Consider the following 23374-nt stretch of genomic DNA (forward strand, 5'->3'; position numbering starts at 1 on the left):
TTTATGTAGTACGAAACAAATCCTCATGAACATTTGTTTAGGAAAATACGCACTTTTGTAGAAAAAAGGAGTGCTTATTATGCCCTGGGTGCTCCTTATGCCATTATCTCCCCTAAAGCATGGATCATCTAAAATCTGGAAGTATTATTTATTATAGTATAGCACTCTTAGCTGTTGGATCTAGAATGTATTGACAGTACTTTGTTCGGAAGTGTTTCCTCTATCAGTGCTGAAAATTTCATAACGATTCGTTTGTATGAGTATTTCAATACTTTTCTATGGTTATTTGAGGCACCACCCTTCTACCAGCGGAGAGGATGGAAAGGCAGGGGGGGATGAACTTCCATACAATTTTTAAACATAACCCGAGAACTGTTCATGCAGATGGAACCAAATTTGGCATGGGAGTGTATTTAAGTTCGAGGAAACTTTCTATGATAGTTTGGTACCCTTACTTTTTCCAGTGGGGAGATAGGAAGGGAGAAGGGGGCTATCTTAATTTTTTTATATAACTCGAGAACTAATCAATCAAAAGGAACCAAATTTGGCATGGAAGAGTATTTGAGACTCAAAAAAGGTTTATAGCGATATTTGGTACCTACCACTTCCTTCTTCCAGTGAGGAGATAGAAAAGGAGCTCCTTTACAATTTTTTGCATAACTTATGAATTTATAAAGCAAATGGAGCCAAATTTGGCATGGGAGAGCATATGGTACGAGAATTGGTTATATGATTATTTAAAACCCCCCCATTCTTTCATCGGGGATATTGGAAGGGAGTTGGGAGGCTCCCATACCAAACTTAACATGGAAAAGGGTTAGAGCACGAGAAATGGTTCTTTAAGATTTGAGACCCCAGTCTTCTACCAATTAGTTTAAAGGAAGAAGGAGGAACCCTAATATAAATTTTGTTGGCATAACTTGAGCCTGAATCAAGAGAATGGAATCAAATTTGTCATGGTACTTATTTGGGTACGAAAATGTTTTCAAAATACTTTTGGCCTTGCAGAGAAAAGAGAGGAAGGGAAGGTGAGGGTTCCGTATAATTTTGTTGTATCGCTTGAGAATTACCAATGGAACCAATTTTCGTATGAAAGGGGTTTAGGTACGATAAAATGGCTATGATTTTTAGAAACGCAGAGTTCTTTGAAGAATGGTACATGAGGAAGCGAAATAGGGAGAGGATCTCATTTACAGATTGTTTTTGGCATGAATCGAGCACTTATCAATTAAGAGGGACCATCTTTTTTTGAGGCCGGAGTAGGAAAGGAGTCCTGTATTTTTCATATTTTAAGCGGATTAGGATAAGAGCACGAAAAATGGTTCTATTATTATTTGAGACACCACTCTTCTTCCTCCTCCAATAATGGGGGAGGGGCCCTAATACAATGAGCATAACAGAATTAAACAACAAATGGAATCAATATTGTCATGGGAAGATGTTTGGCCGTATAATTTTGTTGTATCGCTCAAGAACTTATTTACCAAAAGTAACAAATTTGATATGAAAGGATTCCGTACGAAATAGGTATGGATATGATTATTAAAACGCCTACCTTATTGGGATGGATGGAGTGGATTGGACAGAGCAAAAGGGGAGGGGGGCGGTCGCCTTTATCTACAGCTTTTTTGGCATAAATCGAGATCTTATCAATCAAAAGGGACAATCTTTTCCAAAGAGATTATTTGCGTACAAATAATTCGTTTTTTCTTCATATTTATTTTTGGCATAACTTGAAAATTCATCGAACAAATGAAGCTAAATGTAACCTTTAACGTTATACAGATGCAAACAATGTGTTCATGAAAGTTTATGAACCCTCTCCACTTTGGAAGAGGGAGAGAGTGGACAATCCATACAAATAAGACATACATTTTGGCATAATTACGGATGTCGTGAAACTTACAAAAACACAGTAAAATTTCAGATCTTGGAAATCAAATTTATCGATCAACTTTCACTTAATAAGTTGACCATCTTTGATTTGAAATAATACCTACAATAAAAAAAATTTATTTTAATTATTAACGGATTTTTGTCTGTCTGTCTGTTCCCTATAGACTGGAAAACTACTGAACCGATTAACTTGAAACTTGGCAGGTGAAAGCTTCTGTGGCTGAAGAAGGTTCCTATTATAGTTCGGGACCCCTCCCTCTCCCTGGAAGGGGGAAGGTGGTCTCTCAAATAAATGTAAAAAGTCTTCATTACTCGATAACCATGCAAATGGAAGCAAATTCGGCATATGAGTGTATTTCAGTATGAGGAATGTTTCTATGATGGTTCTATGATGTAAGGGGATTTCAATACGAGAAATGTTTCTAACGTTATTTGAGACACTTTGAGCCATTTTTGGGGAGGGGAGCCTCCATTGAACTTTTCTAAAAGAGGCTTCTATTCCAATTTTTAATAACTTGAAAATTAATCGAGCAAATAGAATTCAATTTGGCATCAAAGGGTATTTGAGTACAAGAAATATTTCTATGAATAATGAGTAGGGGGAAGTGTTCCTAAATGCGCATGTTGGGTAATATGCGCATACAGCCGATTGGCGATATGGCTGGAGATTCAACGTATCTAATCAGTGCAGTTTGAGGGTAATACGCTATTGAAACATGGCGTGAAGAAATTTGATTGTTATATAAAGCCAAAAAAATTTAAAAATTCAATCAAGATTTTTGTCAGTTTTGTTATAATATATTGAACTTTAATTATCGTGCCTACAGATTCTGTGAACAAAAATTTTGATGGTTTTTCTTTCTTATTCATCTGGAAATCGGAAATTCAACAAATTGAAGCTTTTGGCAAGGTTGTAAATGATAAGATATTGGAATAAGAGACAGGTTCTGAATGCCCATATCAAGGCAGGTTAAATGCCTATATCAAGAAAAATAGATTAGTCTTATAAATTTTTTACTTTTTATCATTGAAACATCAAATCTACGCTCAAATCACGATTTTACAGCGAAAAGAGAAGAACTTCATAATGATCCGATAAAAATACGATATGAACAAAATATTACCAAGAAATATGGCCATATGGCATACATAATTATGTTTCTTGCAAAAGAACTAGTGATGTGAGAAATTTCATCAAAATTTCAGCTTTGACGTATGCTAAACATCCGTTTCTACCATTTTCAATCAAATAATATCAAAATATTACAAGTGTAAATGAAATATAGCTAAAAACATAAATATGCGCATTTAGCCCGCCAGTTTCGGAAATCGGCTATTTTGACTTCTTTTATTTAAAAATTATTCTCAAAAAAACTGTAAGAGATTTTAACAGAAAAACTGCTCTAACGTATGTAAAACAGATGTCCGCTCATGTGTATAGATTTTTCAGACTCATATCTATTGGATAATGGGAGAAAATGAGTCCTTTCCTTAATATGCGCATATAGCCCGCCTCTCCCCTACTCACCCCTCCACCCAATGAAGAGATAGATGGTTATGATGAATGGTTCTATGATTATTTGAAACACCACACTTCTTCCAGTGAGCAGGATCATAGGAAGAGGGGAGGATGGCCCAATACATAAGTTCTTAGCATAAGTTCTAAATTTCCACTTCCATCTGTACCGTTGAGCCGTCAACACGTACGCCGGAGCATCGTATCGTTGCTGTGTACCTGCAGGAACATTCTACATTATTTATTTTTTCCTTACCTGTATTTCAATCAGCACTTTTCAGTGCTAAAATTATTTTCATTTTCTTTTATTCATATTTTCTCTTTTCTTTCCAGCATGGGGAAGTCATCGGCTGGCTCAAGGGCCGGTAGGAAACGAATTGCCGAGCCTAATTCAGGTCCATCGCCCAAAAAAGTTGAAATTTCCAACTCATTCGATGTCCTTCATAACATCGGTGATGAGGAAATATTCATATTTAATTCTGATAAGAGTACTAAGAAACCTTCTTCTTCTTATACTCTTAAAAACGAAAAGATTCCACCAATAACGGTCACGATTCCTGACTTCAATGCCTTTCGAAAAGAAATCGTCACTTCCGTCAAGGATGTGAAGATTTCTTTTCAGATCGGTCGAAGGGGAACTGCTCGTATACTGGCGGAATCTTTTAATGATTTTCAAAAGGTTTTAAATTATTTGAATAATAAAAAACACCAATTTTTTACGTACGACACTAGAAGTGATCGTCCATTTAAAGTTGTACTTCGTGGTCTCACTGGCGATCAAACACCGGATGAGATCACAACTGAATTAAATTCTTTGTTAGGTTTTTCTCCAATTCAAGTAATTCAAATGAGGAAAAGAACCAACACGAATAATACCAGTAGTGTTGGTTTTGCTCCTGAGCTTTATTTGATCCATTTTAAAAAGGATCAGGTTAATAATTTGCAAATTCTTGAAAAGGCTCGTCTTATGTTTCATTGTCGAGTCAAATTCGAACCTTTTCGTAAATCTTCTACCAATTTTTTACAAAACATTACGCAATGTCGTCGTTGTCAAGCTTTTTGTCATGGCACTAAAAATTGTAGAATGAATGCCAGATGCATGTTTTGCGGCTCATTCGATCATGAAAAATCTAAATGCCTTTTTGGTGGTGATAAGCCAAAAACAGAATTTTTCAAGTGTGCGAATTGCGCAGGTAATCATTCCTCGAATTCTCTAGACTGTTAGGGCAAAAATTGTTGCTTCTAGGAAAAATCCCAAAGTTTCCAGAAAAGTTTCTTCTCCTCCTTCCTCTTTTTCGTCTTCACACGTCAGACCGGCAAACAACCTGCCTGTGCGCAGTCAGCCTCGGCTTACATTGGAATCACGGCTGGGTAATACCCGAAGTGATTTTAATGTTACCTGGGCTGATTCTGCGCCACAGACTCGTTGTTTATCGTTCTCAGAGGTGGTTGAAAATGGGTTTCCCTCTTCAGGTTTAACTAATAAAAATGGGAAAAAACCAAGTCTCAACGTTCATGCGAAGGCTTGGGAAAATCCCCGAAATTCAAATACTTGTTCTTCTCCTTCATTTTCTGATCCTAACAATTTTGTTGATTTGGGTGAGATTACTGAGGAAAAATTAAAATTTTTGCATCAAAATTTAATGGAAATGATGCAACTTATGTTGAAAGCAAATTCAATGTTTGAAGCTTTCCAAACTTCTTTTAATTGTGCTAACAAAATTATTATGACTTTACGATTCCCTCATGGATCCAAATAGATGTTTAAATATTATGAATTGGAACGCTAGATCTTTGCTGGCTAACCAAGATGAATTCTTTTTATTTTTGAAAACTCAAAACATACATATTGCTGCCATCACTGAAACTTTTTTAAAGCCAGACAATAACTTGAAAAGCAATGCTTTCTTTAAAATTTTACGAAATGATCGACTTGATCGACAAGGTGGGGGTGTAGCTATTGTCATCAATAGTCGTCTCAAATTTAGACTTCTTCCTTCTTTCAATACAAAAGTCTTAGAAACAATTGGAATTGAATTAGAAACTTCTATGGGGAAAATTATAATTGTTGCCGCATACTTGCCTTTTCAATGCAGCGGTGAACAGAAAAATTTTTTGAAGGGAGATTTACAAAAACTCACCAGAAATAAATCTAAATTTTTTATTATTGGTGACTTTAATGCAAAACACCGATCTTGGAATAATATTTCATCAAATTCTAATGGGAATATTTTGTTTAATGATTGCTCTGCAGGTTATTATACTGTTGAATATCCTAATGGGCATACTTGTTTTTCTTCAATTAGAAATCCCTCCACAATTGATTTGGTTCTAACGGATTTAGGCGAGCATTGTAGTCAATTAGTTACTCATGCGGACCTCGATTCAGACCACCTTCCAGTAACATTTTCTTTATCCCAAAGTCCCATTGAAAACCCTTTAAAATCAACTTTTAACTTTCAAAAGGCTAACTGGGAGCGATATATGAATTTTATTGAACGTAATTTAGATGTAAACGTTCCACTGAATTCAATAGAAGATATTGATTTGGCTGTAGAAAATTTGACAACTGCAATAGTCAATGCTAAAGCCGCTTCAATACCTAAAGTTAAACATAAATTCAATCAACCTTTGATCGATGATGATCTTCAGTTTTTGATACGACTGAAAAACATTCGTCGACGCCAATATCAACGTACTAGGGATCCTTATTTGAAATTAATTTATTGCGACCTTCAAAAAGAGATCAAACGTCGTTTAAATTTCATTCGTAATGAAAATTTTGCTAAAGCAGTAGAGGACATAAAACCCTACTCAAAGCCATTTTGGAAATTAACAAAAATTTTGAAAAAGCCCCAGAAGCCAATTCCTACTTTGAAAGATGGGGATAAACTTCTTTTAACTAATTCAGAAAAAGCTCAAAAATTAGCCCAACAATTTGAGTCTGCTCATGATTTTAATTTAAACGTTGTTAGTCCTATTGACGCTCAAATTTCCCTAGAATTTGATGATATTCTTTCAATGCAAAATGTGTTTGAAAGTTCTTGTGAGACAAATATTGATGAACTTAAATTGATTTTCAAAAAATTTAAAAATATGAAAGCTCCGGGGGAAGATGGGATTTTTTATATTCTTATTAAAAAGTTGCCTGAAAGCACTTTAAATTTTTTAGTTAAAATCTTCAACAAATGTTTTCACTTGGCTTATTTTCCCAATAAATGGAAAAATGCTAAAGTAACTCCAATTTTGAAACCTGGAAAAAGTGCTTCAGAGCCTTCAAGTTATCGACCAATTAGTTTGCTTCCTTCTTTAAGTAAACTATTTTGAATAGAATGATGATTCACATTAATCAGAACTCTGTTTTCCCTGATGAACAATTTGGTTTTCGTCATGGACATTCTACTACACATCAACTTTTGAGTGTAACTAATATGATTAACGCTAGCAAATCTGAAGGTTATTCAACTGGTGTTGCTCTTCTTGATATTGAAAAAGCTTTTGACAGTGTTTGGCACAAAGGTTTAGTAGCTAAATTAGCTCGATTTGATTTTCCTGTATATCTCACCAAAATTATTCAAAATTATTTGACTAGCCGAACCTTACAAGTAAGCTATCAAAATTCATGCTCTGAAAGGACACCCATTAGAGCTAGTGTCCCTCAGGGTAGTATACTTGGGCCAATTTTATATAATATTTTTACTTCTGATCTTCCTGATGTACCAGAAGGAAAAGGTAGAAGATTATTTGCTGATGATACTTTGCTTTCAGCCAAAGGTCGAAATTTACGGGTGGTACGCAGTAGATTGCAACAAAATTTAAATTCCTTTTTGAATTACTTGAAAATGTGGAAAATTTCTCCTAACGCTTCCAAAACTCATCTTATTTTATTTCCCCATAAGCCAAGAGCAAATTTTTAAAACCTAATGAAAATCATTCCATAACTTTTAATGGGGTTTCATTAGAATGGTCTGATCACGTGAAGTACTTGGGACTTACACTTGATCGGAATCTTACTTTTAAAAATCACATTGAAGATATTCAATCTAAATGTAATAAATACACTAAATCTCTTTATTCTCTCATCAACAGGAAATCCAGGTTGTGTCTGCGAAATAAGATGTTAATCTATAAACAGGTCTTTCGACCAGCAATAATATATGCAGTTCCGATTTGGTCTAGCTGCTGCGCGACGAGGAAGAAAGCCATCCAGAGGATTCAGAACAAGGTTCTGAAAATGATTTTGCGGTTTCCACCTTGGCACAGCACCGAAGATCTTCATCGGATTGCAGGCATAGAATCGATCGGAGAGATGGCCAACAAAATCATCTCCAACTTCAGAGGCAAATCGATGCAGTCTTCCATCGCAGAGATTCGTTCTCTTTACAATTAAGTTAGTTTTTAGGATTTAGGATTAAGTTTATACATTTTTTTTTTGCTCAACAGGATATTCTCCTATAAATCAAATTATTTATTGCTTAAGCAAATTTAAATCAAATAAACAATGTTTAAAATTAACTGTATCAAAGAGTTGAACTGATCATAATTGATCTGAACACTTTAATTTAACTTTAATAATGTAACTTGAATGTAATGATTAAAAGACTAATAAAGACATATTTAAAAAAAAAAAATAAGTTCTAAATTTATGTTGACAAAGTTCCACAGTGGAGCACATTCTAGTAGTGGAGAATGGGAAGAATAGGAGAGCTCCCTTACCAGTTTGTGGTAAATAATTATTTGATGTAACTAGAAAACTCTTATCAAACAAATGTGGCCCTTCCCACATTGGAAGGGGGAGAGGGTGGGGAATTTATATCAATTATTAAATTATTTAATTCAAGAATTTTGAAGCTTATAGAAACAGATTTAAAATTTCAAATCTTGGAAACAAATTAAGATATCAAGTTTCATAAAATTAGTTTAAGACTTCTTTGTATTGCATTTTGCGACTTCTGTTACATCTCTTATCCTATAGCGGTTGCTTTTGATTTATGTTGTAATTTGATTAAAAATAATGCTCACAAAACAATTAAAATTTGAATAGTTTTTTGAGAATTTCATATATTTTTGAAAGATGTAGCCAAGCACACCGGGTCAGCTAGTACCTAATAAATCAACGGATTCATCAGATATTTTGAAATTTTTCTTTAGAAATATTCTAGTGAATTGTTGACCAAATTAATTTTATTCATAGGTACAAAACATGATATACCGGCAACTGGGGTATCATGCAACACTTTTCAACTTCAATGGTTTCTAAAAACTTAATGTCCACAGATAATCATATCGCTTGTACATCAAAAGTTTTAAGGTTGATGGGACATCAAATTTGACGCAGTCCGAAAATTTATTGCTTTCACCACTTTTTTTTTTTTAAATTTACAATAACACGCGATTTATTCATACTAAAAAAAAGGGGTAGGTTGCAACAAACTTTGTTTTTAAGAAAATTCTGATATAGTCGTGATATCATAACGTATGAAGCACCATTTGCAGTAATTTTTGGTTTTTCGAATTGAATTTTGCATTTTGAGAATGAATACGGGTGTTGAATACATTTAGGGGTAAAAATACTACAAAAACTTCTACTAGAAAAAATCATAAAAATTAAAGTTTGGATGGATGAAATTTTGAAATTAACTTGATGCAAAACAATTATATTCCAGCATATGGAAACGATATTTAAAAGGTGAATCTTTGTTTTGCATTTTGATGCATTTGGTGTTTGTCCGAGAAATAGTTTTACGCCAACAGTAGTGTTGGTATAGAATAATAAAAACAATATAAAGTTTGTAGGTGATAGCACATCCGTCATACTGAGTAAAGTTTTTCAAAGCATCAAAAATGCGAAAATTGGTGCATCTTTTACTCGATTTTTAAATTTTTTTTATGAAAATTCGAAAACTTTAAAAAGCTATCTCACGATGTGAGAAACTATGTCATGATCATTGTGTTATCGTTAAATGATTTTTTTTTGTTTCGATTATAGTCGTTTTACCATCTTTATGACATTCGCGATTTTATCAACGTTGCAGTTCGTTATTGAAAAACTATCCGGTACAACTGTGTTCGATGTTTACTCTTGGGCTCGAACTCGCGGACATCGGCTCAGGAGATAACAGACTTGCCAACTGAGGCATATCGCAAGCCCTTATCGTTAAATGATGAATTTATTACATTATATTGAAATTAAATTTGATTAAGTGTTATAGTATGCAAATGTTGCATCTAAACTCGCTGTTGCGTGATGCTCCGTTTGACGGTTCAGATTTCCAGTACTTTCTGAGTTACTAGCAAAATGTGTAACTATTTTTATGATTAGATATAGTTTTATGAAACATATGAATTATTGTGATCCATGAGATGTTTATAAAATTGATTTAATATCATTGAAAAACATGTTGCTCTGAATGCAAAATTTTAGTGTGATTGTTTTAAAAATATAGTCAATTATCCTTAATGATATCTTTCAGGTTGCTAGCCCTTCCAACTTTATCATAACATTTTTAATTAAGCAAATACCCTCTGTTCGTTATCTGATCCTCGCCACCGCGCCGTTGTCAATAATGGTTTCCCGGCCCCATGAAAGTACAATTGCGGCCCCATCAGCAAACTGCAGTTGTCAACAGCAAATGCACAGGTCATTAAAAGCAAGATGTACTCTCGTCGATGTCGATTGTGTAGGCGTACCCCCATTAACGGTGTAATTGTTCTTGTTTCTGGGTAAGTCTTGTGCCCGCCTTTCTCTCTCTCAACGTCCTGGAGCTGAATCTCATCTCGGTATGAACAAGAGTAGGTACCAGGTCTTACCTCTTACAAGCGAATGTTCGGCAGATGAATTATTGGTACTGCATTTCAGCACACACAGAACACACACATCGCATTTGAATGTTCTCGGCTGCCTGCAGGCAGAGCTTCCTTCAATGATGCCGAGAAATGCCGAAGGTTGGCAGCAATAAATGTGTAATGAAGGCCCCCCCGGATGCCATTCATGTTGCCCCCAGGTTCCCTTTTGAATTGGGAAAATGCAGGGGTACCATTTTGTTCCTCCACGATCGCACACAATTATCGACAGTAATGAATATAGACGTGATGATTGCGAGGGAAATCTAAGAACTGGAAATCGGTTCAATATGTGAAAGGTATTTCACTCCATTAGGCAAGGAAATTGTGGCTTCTGCATGGCTAAACATTTGGCTTTAGACTAAGAAATATAAGATTAAATTCAAAAAGATCAATGCTATGCGCAAAACTTACCTTTGAAATTATTCTTGAGGATAAAAAATTTGTGCATTGGATCAAATCCAAATGCAAACAATTTTAAACATCAATTGAGAGCTATGGACAGATTTAAATAGCTCATTTTAAAGATCTGGAACGAAATGCAGATGAAGCCGCTTGTGATTCTCTCAAAAATCGTCTCGAGCTCGTGCGTTCACCTCCTGATCAAGGTTTCCGAAAAATATTCTGTGTTTTTGCGGAAAAAAAATATAAAGAGGTTGTATATAAGACACAACCACGAGAACTAAGTAGAATAACGGTTTTTTCGTACCTTTTCACGAAAACTTAACAAATTTTTTGTAACGAGTTTGTCGTTTTTTAAACATTTTGAGTCAACATTTTTAACTTTCATTTACAATTTTTTGCAAGTTTGTATCAATGAGAACTCTGAGTATTCATAATGAATAAACCATTAGTTCTTCTAATTCTAGTTCATCTAATTTTTTCGTGAAGTAAAATGTATAAGCAATAAATTGATTTGTACTTCAAATTATTTAATACCTACCTTAGATATCGGTCAAAAGTTTGGGTCACCCCGCAGTATGGTGTATCGGCCAGAAGATTGAGATCGATTTTCAAAGTACCCAACTCCAACGAATTGAAGAGCCGCAAATTCGACATCGAAGCGCTCCAGGAGGTATGCTGGAAGGGCTCCACGGTACGAACGTACCCAGATGGTCGTGCCATCTACCAGAAATGCGGCAACACACACGAGCTTGGAACAGCTTTTATAGTGATGGGAAAGATGCAAAAGCGCGTGATCGGGTGGTGGCCGATCAACTCACGAATGTGCCGGTTGGGAATCAAAGGCCAGTTCTTTAACATCAGCATCATCAACGTGCACAGACCTCACCCCGGAAGTACCGGTGACGACAAAGACGAATTTTACGTGCAACTGGAGCGTGAATACGACCGTTGCCCAAAACATGATATCAAGATCGTCATCGGGGATTTCAATGCTCAGGTCGGCCAGGAGGAGGAATTCAAACCGACTATTGGAAGGTTCAGCTCGCACCAGCTGACCAACGAAAACGGCCTCAGACTTATTGATTTCGCCGCCTCCAAACGAATGGCCGTACGTAGTACCTTTTTTCAGCACCGCCTCCCACACAAGTACACCTGGAGATCACCGTACCAAACGCAATCACAGATCGACCACGTTTTGATCGACAGCCGGCACTTTTCGGACATCATCGACGTCAGATCTTGTCGAGGCGCCAACATCGAGTCAGATCACTATCTGGTTATGGTGAAAATGCGCTCAAAACTCTCCGTAGTGAACAACAAACGAAACCGGCGCCCGCCACGGTCAAATATCGCATGACTGAAGCAACCTGAGGTCACGGCAGACTACGCGCAATCGGTCGAAGCAGCGCTGCCAGCAGAGGGCGAGCTTGACGAAGCCCCTCTCGAGGACTGTTGGGATACTATCAAGACAGCCATCAACAGTGCTGCGGAGAACGTCATCGGTATTGTGGAGCGAACTCGACGGAACGACTGGTTCGACGAGAAGTGTAGGAGGGTAATGGACGAAGAGAAAGCCGCGCGGGCGGCAGTAGTGCAAAGAGGCACCCGTCGTAATGTGGAAACAGCGGAAGAGGCAGCGAGTCCGAATTTTCCAGGAGTTCCGTAACGCGAGATCTGTTCGCGAATTTCAATTTGTATCCCTATAGTGTTTCCGTGAGACGTAATTCACCTTGAAAAACCTAATGATGTATGCCAGCGATTTGCACTCTGTAAAAAACTGCAAGGGGATTAGATTTACGCAGATTATGCCAAGGCTTTCGACAAAGTACCTCACAGAATCGAAAGAGGAAAACTTGATCGATATAGATTTCACGAGTGGGCAACTAAATGGCTTTATTCGTATCTGCTGAATCGTCAAGGTTTTTAAAACATTCGTGGGACTCACTCCTCCGTGTTCGACATGCCGTCTAGTGTTCCGCAGGGTGGCCATCTTGGACCGCTCATCTTCGTGTTTTTATTAACGAGATTTTAAGATCATCTGCAAAGAGCAGTTTTGGTGATTGAAAGAATGGCAACATTCTTTCAGTCGCCGAAACTGCTGTTTGCAGATGATCTTAAAATCTACCGGACCATGCATTGATTTGATATTGAATTGTGTTGCGCTTCAGGAGGACGTCGATCGATTATTAGTATGGTGCGGATTACACGGTATGGAAGTTAACGCCGAAAAATGTAAGTGTATAAGCTGTTTTAGAACCAGAGCCTCTGTTGTCTACGACTACGGTTTGAGGGACATCTCTCTCGAAAGAGTAACCTTTATTAAAGACCTCGGAATAATGTTTGACGAAAAGCTCTCATTTGCTCAATACACCGCGACCACTGCAGCCAAAGCCTTTGCTTTGCTCGGCTTCCTGCGTCGGAATACACTCAGCTTTGAGGACCCGTATGCTCTGAAAAAAGTTTTCTACTCATTTGTACGCAGTGTTCTGGAATATGCGGTGCCGGTTTGGGCACCCTACCACTCTGTCCACAGTGAAAGACTCGAAAGGATTCAGAAAAAATCCTCCGCTTCGCACTACGACGATTGCCATGACAAGATCCCGTACGGTTACCACCCTATTCTGAGAGGTGTGCCCTGCTATCAATGAGGTCTTTGAGCCAAAGAATAACTTTTCTACAGCGCACCTTCGTCTACGATATCTTGACAAATGCTGTTGACTGCCCGCAACTGCTCCAGAGATCGAACATATACGTTCCAACACGCCAACTGCGTAATCAAACTATGTTTTGGCTGCCAAGAAGCAGGACAGTCTTCGGACAGAATCACCCCCTCTTTCGATGTTGTGAAGTTTTCACTGCTGTTTCTCACTTGTTTGACTAAATGTTAATCATGTTACTAAATCTAAGTTTAAATGTGCAATCCGTGACGTCACCTAAATTATTTAATTGCTATGTAAATTAATTGTAAGCTAATCTTAAACATTCAGTCTGTATGACAATAGTCAAAGACTCTAGAAATAAATAAATAAATTCTACGTCAAAATCTGAATTTCAATCCGACACCTCAGTATTCAATCCGACACCTCACAAGCAAAACAGATTGATTTTCCTAATACAAAAATAAACAGTCTTAATCTACTGGACCTTAATTTTAATTGATTTGCAATTGAATTTCAAGTTATCGTACATGTCGTAACCTTAGCTATATTTTACTAACATAAGTCTCAGCTCAATCACACTTTTTATTTCACATGAATATTACATACGACCGGTCGAAGTTTTGTTCATGTGAAATAAAAAGTGTAATTGGGCTAAGACTAAAGTAAAATATAGCTAAGGTTACGACCAAAAACAAAATCAAATTTATCTGAAACTAACAGGCAATTTCATTTCATTATGCCAATATTCTCTACAGTACTTAATTGTCGATTTCAGTTTTACTGAAACGAATTAAATAGTTGCAAATTTGCAACAAATAAATCATAAAGAAAGTGAAAAATCTGTTTTTTTTGCGTCATGTAGGTGCCATAATTCGATTTTTTCTAATGATCTTGAATTATAATAAAAAAAATCATGAAATGAAGGGTTAATTCTGATATTTATATTCAAAGAGAAAGTTTGAAGAACATCTTGGCTGAACTATGATTTCAAAGTTGTCGATGTTGCCATAGTAGCCAAATTCTAAGGAATTCACCGAATAGTATGTACTTTGAAACCTTTATTCTGATAGTTAATATTATTCTTTAGTGAAGAGTCTTAAACAATTTAAATTGAAATAGCCAAACTTTCAGATTCAGGGAATCAAACCTTGAACTGGATTTCAACTTCAAAGTTAATCATTATTGATTTAATGAGCTGAAAGCAGTATCGGCAATATAATAGGTGTAGGTCGTGAAATCTAGCAATGTTGGTCAAAAATCACTAAAAGATCTCCCGGATGTTTATCTTGATGGATAGCCTTGCTATGTATGTATGTATGTTGGTAATCCACCATGGGTGCACGGATTCACCGCAGTTTTACCAAAGTATGAACACTTCTGCACTCTTCTTATTAAAAATTCCGCGTATCTCTAATGCAGAATTTTCCATACCCGGCACCATGGCTTCGTGTTATCTGTTGTGGCTGTGTGTACTTCGTATCAGTGTTGGTATTTTTTGGAGGAATGTTTCAACCACCTCCACAACCATTCAAAAATTTATAAAAATTTACAATTTTTATAAATTTCATCAGGTATTCCGGCATCCGTGTATATACCTGGATAGTTGGCAGGTGGTTGATCATTCGAATATTAATAGTTATATGAAAAAAAAATCAATCAACAATTGACATCTTACCTTCTTGCTGCAACTCTAATTACCTTACCTTACAACCTCACATATTTTTCAATCTTATTTCCTCCCCCACCTTGGAGCAGCGCAAAAATTATTCTCACAACTAAACTACCGCTTTTTCAAAAAAAAAAAAAAAAAAAAAACGCAAGCCATCATTCCATGCCGCCATCTGCCCCACGTAAATATAGCTCTACTACTTGCGCGTTTGCTTCTTTTTTCCTTTTCTTCATATATTCACACTTTTCCTGTATTCAAAGCACAATTTTTTCAATGCATCGGGTATGAGCAAGCAACTCGTATGGGAGATGCGCGAATGAATAAAAAGTCAATAATAAAGACTTTTTCACCGCACACTCAAGGCATTTTCTCCATCGAACAGCGTCTTCCGCCTACTGTGATCGGAAACATGTTCGGACACGTTTCAGATTGTTGCTGTACCTAATGTGGGTGCTGTTGACTCGCTCCGTTTGCACTCCGTTTTCGGAATTGCTTTAACAAATTCACTGTTTTCACAATACCGATTTTGAACTGCATTTGGTACTTGATATTTCCCCCAATATTTTAAGCATTTCATCGATTAAACACAGAGAGGTGATAATTGAACCTGTAACCGGACGCCAAGACAACTACCGCCACCAAAACACAATCTAACCCGTTCGCGTGGCTTTCTCCGAATCCGTGTTTGCAAGCACAAAATTAACTTTAACGCCATTAAACCCAACTTTTCTTTGCATACCCAACTACGGAATTAGAAATTTCACCGACACATTTGATCCTTTCCATGAATATTTTCTTTGATTAACTTTCAATAAATTAAAAACGCACGCGCACGGGGAGCAACAAACGAAACCGAACCGTACACGGCGGTAGCACAAAGCAGACTCATCTTGATGGATAGCCTTGCCGCTGAAAAAATAGTCAACTGATAATGTGATAGTTTGAATTCTCAAGTGAAAAATTAAAACAAAGGCAAATTGATTTTGGAATCACATGTTTTTAAAATCTGTTGAATATTTTTTAGCTGAGCTTAACATTTAATTTAAAATTTGATTTCATGTAAAATTAGGTGAAATGTGTTGTATAACTTGCCTTATTATAACGCAGCCCTGAATTAACATGTGTTTCCTCATGTGGGCAGATTTGCTGTAATTTGACATGATTTTTGCAGGACACGATGAGTAGAAAAATCGTTTTACAATCAAACATCAAATCTGGAGCTCGTTAATTGCAAGAAAAACAAAAACTTGACGAATGACCGACATGCTTGATTTTAAGGTTGATGGCTAGAAATGAATAAACTAATGATTCAAACATTTAAAAATAATAATGAGCCGGAACGGGTACATTGTTATGGTCGTGTGAATTTACAATGGCATTTTTTACGTTTCTCAAGCGACTACTGGAAAACTGATTACTCCAATAGAGAATTTGACTATAATTAATCAATTTCTTACTATAAAAATAATTTACACTTGAAGGCCAATGGTCATTTTACACTTCATAAGGCCTATTTACACTTCACGTGAAAAGGAACGTGAAAAATCTTATTTCGTCAATAGCTCAACAACGCGACTAGGTTTTGGAACCTAGTCGATGGGGAATGGTTTAAAGATGAAATTCCAGCTGGACTCTTCAAACCTGATAAAACTGAAAACTTTAACGAACAAGTCCGGCTGGAATTTCATTTTTCAACCATTCCCAATCGATTCCACCATGTTACACATGTTAGTTGTGTCACGTTTTTGAATTTTTGATGGAATAGCTTTTTTTCACGTTCATTTTCACTTGACCAGTAAACTGTGCTTTTGAACGACCAAGAATGTCAAAAATAGTAAATATGACAAAAAAAGGAAACGGCATGGAGAAGACAATAAATCTGTGACGTCAGCTAAAAACATATATCAAGTAATTCAGTCTTATAGTCATATTCACCCTCTTGATTTTTTCAAATTTGTCATTCCATTAAAATACAAAACAAAATGAAAAATTAGAAGCTCAGAATTTGAAGCAAATGCAAAATTTATTACCATTTACTCATGTAAAGTAAGACATACAGTGACCGAAATAAGAATGGTACCACTATGTGTTATGCTTGTTAAAATTTGAATTATTAAAAATCACGAAAATTTTCTTCTACAGTTTGTTCTAAATTGTTTAACGGATAAATCAAGCATAAGTTTACTTTTTTTGGACGTAGCAATTGGCGTTGAGAACCAAAAATGTGAAAAAAGGGGTGTGAAATAATAATAGTACCACTTGAGTTTTTCAACAAAAACTAGATTATTTTTAAAAATTTACTGTGTAAAAGAGAATAATAATGCTTCTACAAATTAGTTGAACAGATATCTGCATTTTAAGGAATTTTCTAGAATGGCAAGGGGTTTCAAAGGGATTAAAAGGGAGTTTTAAAAAAAGGCTCCTCTAGCGTTTGATATTTAAGCTAAAATACTTTATAAAACTGCTCGATTTCTTCATAAACATTCATAAGTATGATGCAAAATGAGCAAACATGGATTTGAGGCTGAACTTGAATCCAAAACACAGTTTGAAATACTAATGTTTTTTAATAGTCAAACACTATTTTTCTAGTTTTACGTCATAGATGGCAGCACTTTCATGTAATTTAACCAAATTTATGCCCATTTTCGAACATCCGGGATTAATTAAGGTATGCTGGATGATTTTGGTCAAGAAATAAGTACATTGTACCGTGTACCCCTTGGAAATTCTAAGATCACTAAATAAAAAAAAATTGAATTGCATCAAGGTCACTAAAAGTGAAGTTTTTGGACCGATAATCAGAATGAAGTAGTACTTTCCGATGGTGCTTGATGGATCAGACAGCTAGCAGTGTTATTGGTATGATTTGCAATAGCATCGGAAATTGAGATGAGCAGGAATTTTGGCGGTTGTACAATCTTACGCTGGTGATTCTTTTGCAAATCCGGAAAAGCTTTCTGCAGCGTGAACTTCCACAAAACTGTTATGGAAAAATATCTTAAAATGATGAACATGGGCCTTAATAAATCTGTAAAACTATGTTGAAACTTAATTTGGTTTTAACTGCAAGATAGTGCTGTCATCTACGACTTGAAACTCAAATAAGTAGGGGAGAATGAGGATACTTGATCCCTGGGGATACTTGATTCCTTAGCTATATCTCGAAACTGGAATGTCTTACAAAGATCAAATATTCTAGAAAAATGTGCCAAAATGAGCAAAATAACAATGCTTGTAGTTTAAAATTTTTTAACAAAATAATTGTTTTAGTAATTGAACTTTGTTTGAAAAATTTCACAAAATGTAACTTGAAGATCTTTTTTCATCACTTTAAAATGTTCCTAGAATGGGAAAATTATGAAAAAAATATTTGTTCCAATGTATCAATCGTTCGAGCATAAAATGAACTTCATAATGCCATATTTTCAAAGCAATGGAAAACTCTCAACTTTTTTCAGAAAAAGTTTTCTAAAATGTTGATTATGGGTACAATTGATCCCCTAGAGTTGGGTACAATTGATCCCCCTTCCAAACGGCATATTCTTCTTCTGAATTGATCGTTATGATTGCTGATTACGAAATTACTAATATTTATCCAAAAACTTATATTTATCAAACAATTTTTTGAAGAAAAGAGCAAAAATAATTAATTTTCTCTTAATTATAAAAAATAGCGCCTTTAAGTATGCAATGTTAATAGCGTTGAGACAAAGATATAGAATTTTCTTCTTATATCTGCTATAAATTGTGGAATGAGAACAAACATGACCAAAATAGTCAATTAACATTCTATCTTGGGGTTTTGTTTGATTTTTATACAAGGATTAGGGCTTCCTGAATAAAATATCAAGTGTCCTTCAATAGGGGATCAAGTCTCCCTTAACTTCAGAAAAATCGCAATTTTTTTACTCCCACGAAAATGCTTCTAGTTCATCAACGAGTTCAAGTATCGTTCTAATTTTTAGAGCATAGAGACTTGAAGTTACAAGCTGTCAGAAAATGTCAAAGACGGCGAGTTGCTAAATTTTTCCAAAAAGATATGGTGAAAATAAGAAAAGGGGATCAAGTATCCCCACTCTCCCCTATGGTTTACTGAAAAAAATCTAAGTTTTTGAATTCCAACCTGTTTTTTCTGTTTCAAAATAAACCCCGAATGTTTAATTCATCATTTCACGTCATGTTAAAGAAGAAAGTAAGTAGTTTTGTTAAGAATTACAGCTCAAATGTCAAATTCCTCAACGCTGGTGGAGCATCTCTCAAACCCCCCTTTTAAAACCTATGAAAACCTTTGCAATTCTAGAAAACTCCTTAAAATGCAGTTATCTATTCAAAACATCAGTAAAAGCGTTGCAATTCCCTTTTACACAGTAAATTTTAAAAAATATTCTGGTTTTTGTTGAAAAACTCAAGTGGTGCTATTCCTATTTCGCACCCCTTTTATTTTTGGTCCTCAACGCCAATTGCAACGTCCAAAAAAAGTAAACTTATGCTTGATAAATCCGTTAAAAAAAATTAAAAAAAAAACTGTAGAAGAAAATTCTTGAGATTTTCAATCATTCACAGCAAATCTTTATATTTTATACAGAACAACCAATATTTTACACAATACATTCTTCAATCTGCAAGGGACCTTGCCACGATCACAAATATTATAAAATTCAACTGTCGCCGACCGTGGCCTAGAGGATAGCGTGCAAGTCTTCTAAGCCAGAGGTCATGAGATCGAGTCTTGATCACGGCAAACATAGTACTCTTTCTGTGGGTTGGTGGTGTTAGCATTAGTAAGATGCTTGCCATTATATCCTTGAAAGATGTACGCTTAGTCTTAAGTAGAATTTAGATCTCTTCAAAGAAACATGAAGTTTCACTGAGATCCTATATGTGTGTGTTCGTTTAAAAAAAAAAATAGAATTTCTCATAAGTTTGGCCGCCCATCAAAAATCACCTGATTAATTGCCTCGGTAACGGCTATACAGCTTACGTGCTCTGGAACTAGCATAAAATAGATTTTTGAGCTTGGGTTTTAATGACTCATAGCTAGGCAACACTTCCAGCTAATCGAAGAAAAATTTGAGGGTCATTTAAGCGATCTACAATTAGTATTTCGCTTATTCAATATTAAACATTCTGGTATGAGCCTTGACTTCTCTGATGACCCTTAACCGTAGTTGTCGATCATGTGACCCATCTTCATGCTTGATTTTAACTTTGTGGACATTTTTGAAAGTGTTTGCATTCTATTCCACCACTCACAGATAGTCATTCTTTAAATAGTCAATGGTTATGTCAGCTTTCGATTTTGCAAGGATGGATTTTGAAGATTTATTTCTCTTGCACCGTAAGTATCTCAAAAACGCGTGAATTTAAATTTTGAAAAAAATAGGCCGGACAGATCTTTTTACATGCAGCAACATGCTGTCAAAGTTTTGAATGTTCAATCACAAGTAAATGAGCTATCAGCAAAAAAAAGTGCCCTATTTCTAAAACAACTAAGCTTTATGTCTAATTTTTCTTTAACTGATAAAAATACAAATATTGAGAAACTAGAAACCAATTTCCACGTAGTTCAAATTTTTGAATGTTGATTCAACAGATTTTTAAGCTTAAGCTTCCACTTAACACTGCTAGACCTCATCCAGGTAGCGACAGGTGTACCAGATGAGGGTTAAATTCTCATTTTATCCCTAAAGTTTACGTATGAAGGATTCGCTGAATAAAAACAAAACAAATCACAATTCCACTCGTTGAAACTTGGTTAGGGGATGTTTTCTGACACCCAACTTTGCAAATTCCCCAAACAGCAGCAGAAGGGAAGGTAAAATAAAAACTCCATCTACCCATATGGTGCTCTACTAAAAACGAAACAAATTTTATTGCCACGTCAAGTTGAGCTCAAATCTGATTATCGCCATGACCGAAAACCCCCGTACAAGCTTCTACTAACGTTCACTTTTCCTGCTTCTGTTTCCATCCACCAGGTGGACTTTTGCGCCAACGATCCTTGCCCGGATGGCCATCGCTGCATAGACCATGGGGACGACTTCACCTGCGAGTGCCCCGGCGGACGAAATGGACCAGACTGCAACCAGGTGCCTCGGACGGTGAGTTTTTCGCTTTTTTCCCTTCTTTTTTGCTTGCTTTATCGTTAACGATGTGAATCGAGCTACCGGGCGAAACAGAATGCAAAATGATTGGTTTGGGTTTGGAGGAATAAAAAACTTTTCTTTCCACGGTACACAAAGTTTGTTTTTATTTTGTTTCTAGGAATGTGTATTTTTTCTGCAGGTGATTTCGTTTGGAGTGTAGCGACCATCAGTTGAGTGATTCATCAGAATGTTTTTTTTTGAAAAAGTATTTTTTTTATATATTTCAGTAATTTCAATACATACCTACTTTCATCTGAACTCAACTTAAAAGCATTTTAAATTTTAATTGGACTTTTATTTTTCTGAGTAATTCAGTTGATATGTATATCCTGCAGGAGAATATTTTTCACTGGGAGTCCGATTTTTGTTTTCTACATCGCAAATACGGGCGTAATGAGATTAACATCTAAATGGGACGGCACTATCTACTGTATCCCGAAAATTATTCACGAAATTAAAATTTTGATTTTCAAACACCAAAAGCACAGAATTACTGATGCGGTGCTACGGAATGTCAGAATGCGTTTTATTTATTGAAGAAAATACACCAATCTTTAAGGCTCATCATTTGATCACTCTAAATTAAAAATTTCAATATGGGTATAATCCTAAGCAGCATAAAGTACATGCTGCAACGTTTGGTTTCATATGATCAATGAAATTTAAAAAAGTGCAAAGTATGTATTAGGTCATTCTATTTCGAGACAGATACTGAGTTTTTTCAATGTAGTAAAATTGATGTCACAATTTTAATGAGAGGGAGAAATTGACTTGGTTCTCTATAAAAATCAAATATCAACTTGTCTGTTTATTAATCTGCCATTAGTCACCAAATATTTCGTCGATGACAAAAAAACAAAGAACCCTTGTCAATCGAGTTGTGTAACGATAATCAATTTTTTTTTTCGTTCCATAATCCTTACGTATCACATCAAAAGTTTGATGACAAAAAAAAGATGGCTGGAAACGACCAACCACAATGGATGAAAAACCAATCCCCAAACCACAGGGATAATCCATATTTTATTCCTATGTGTTATTCCGTTGTTTGCCCACAAAAACCAGCTCTAGTGACCCACTGACCGAACTATATGTATATCGATGCAGCATCAGTCAAAGAGAGCAGAAAAACAAAACATGGGTGTGAACAGCTCTTTTTATCTTTTACTGTATAGTATAAAGGTTCATTGAAAGAAGTTTTTTTTATTAATTCCTTTTAACACAAGTTATCTTTTGAATACAGCATAATTGATATTTTTTTCAGGCTCATTTGGTTGGGATTCGGAGTTCACAGCTTTACCAATTGATATCATTTCATCAGATATCTCATTTGGTAATTTTACCAACACTTTAAGACTTTTATAAAGACTTCGAGGCTTAGACGACAAAAAGCGATGAGGATACTTGATCCCTGGGGATACTTGATTCCTTAGCTATATCTCGAAACTGGAATGTCTTACAAAGATCAAATGTTCTAGAAAAATGTGCCAAAATGAGCAAAATAACAATGCTTGTAGTTTAAAATTTTTTAACAAAATAATTGTTTGAGTAATTGAACTTTGTTTGAAAAATTTCACAAAATGAGACTTGAAGATCTTTTTTCATCACTTTAAAATGTTCCTTACATGGGAAAATTATGAAAAAAAATATTTTTTCCAATGTATCAATCGTTCGAACGTAAAATGAACTTCATAATGCCATATTTTCAAAGCAATGGAAAACTCTCAACTTTTTTCAAAAAAAGTTTTCTGAAATGTTGATTATGGGTACAGTTGATCCCTGGAGTTGGGTTACAATTGATCCCCCTTCCAAACGGCATATTCTTCTTCTGAATTGATCGTTATGATTGCTGATTACAAAATTACAAATATTTATCCAAAAACTAGTATTTATCAAACAATTGTCTGAAGAAAAGAGCAAAACTTATTAATTTTCTATTAATTACAAAAAAGGCGCCTTTAAGTATGCAATGTTATTAGCGTTGAGACAAAGTTACAGATATTTCTTCTTATGTCTGCTATAAATTGTGAAATGAGAACAAACATGACCAAAATAGTCAATTAACATTCTATCTTGGGGTTCTGTTTGATTTTTATACAAGGATTAGGGCTTTCTGAATAAAAGATCAAGTCTCCTTCAATCGGGGATCAAGTCTCCCATAACTTCAGAAAAACCGCATTTTTTTTTACTCCCATGAAAATGCTTCTAGTTCATCAACGGGTTCAAGTATCGTTCT

The 23374-nt window shown here is 35.5% G+C and overlaps 1 protein-coding gene across 4 annotated transcripts in view; it reads left to right on the forward strand.

Moving 5' to 3' along the window:
• Positions 1-23374, forward strand: part of LOC129746044 (mucin-2-like) — a 639333-nt gene that overhangs the window by 508935 nt on the left and 107024 nt on the right. For all 4 annotated transcript variants that reach the window (XM_055739468.1, XM_055739470.1, XM_055739469.1 and 1 more), the window contains one exon: positions 20971-21093. In XM_055739468.1, coding sequence (XP_055595443.1) covers positions 20971-21093 — 123 coding nt within the window. The remainder of the gene's footprint in view (positions 1-20970; positions 21094-23374) is intronic.

Source organism: Uranotaenia lowii, chromosome 2 (genome assembly GCF_029784155.1).
Source record: "Uranotaenia lowii strain MFRU-FL chromosome 2, ASM2978415v1, whole genome shotgun sequence".
NCBI lineage: Eukaryota > Metazoa > Arthropoda > Insecta > Diptera > Culicidae > Uranotaenia > Uranotaenia lowii.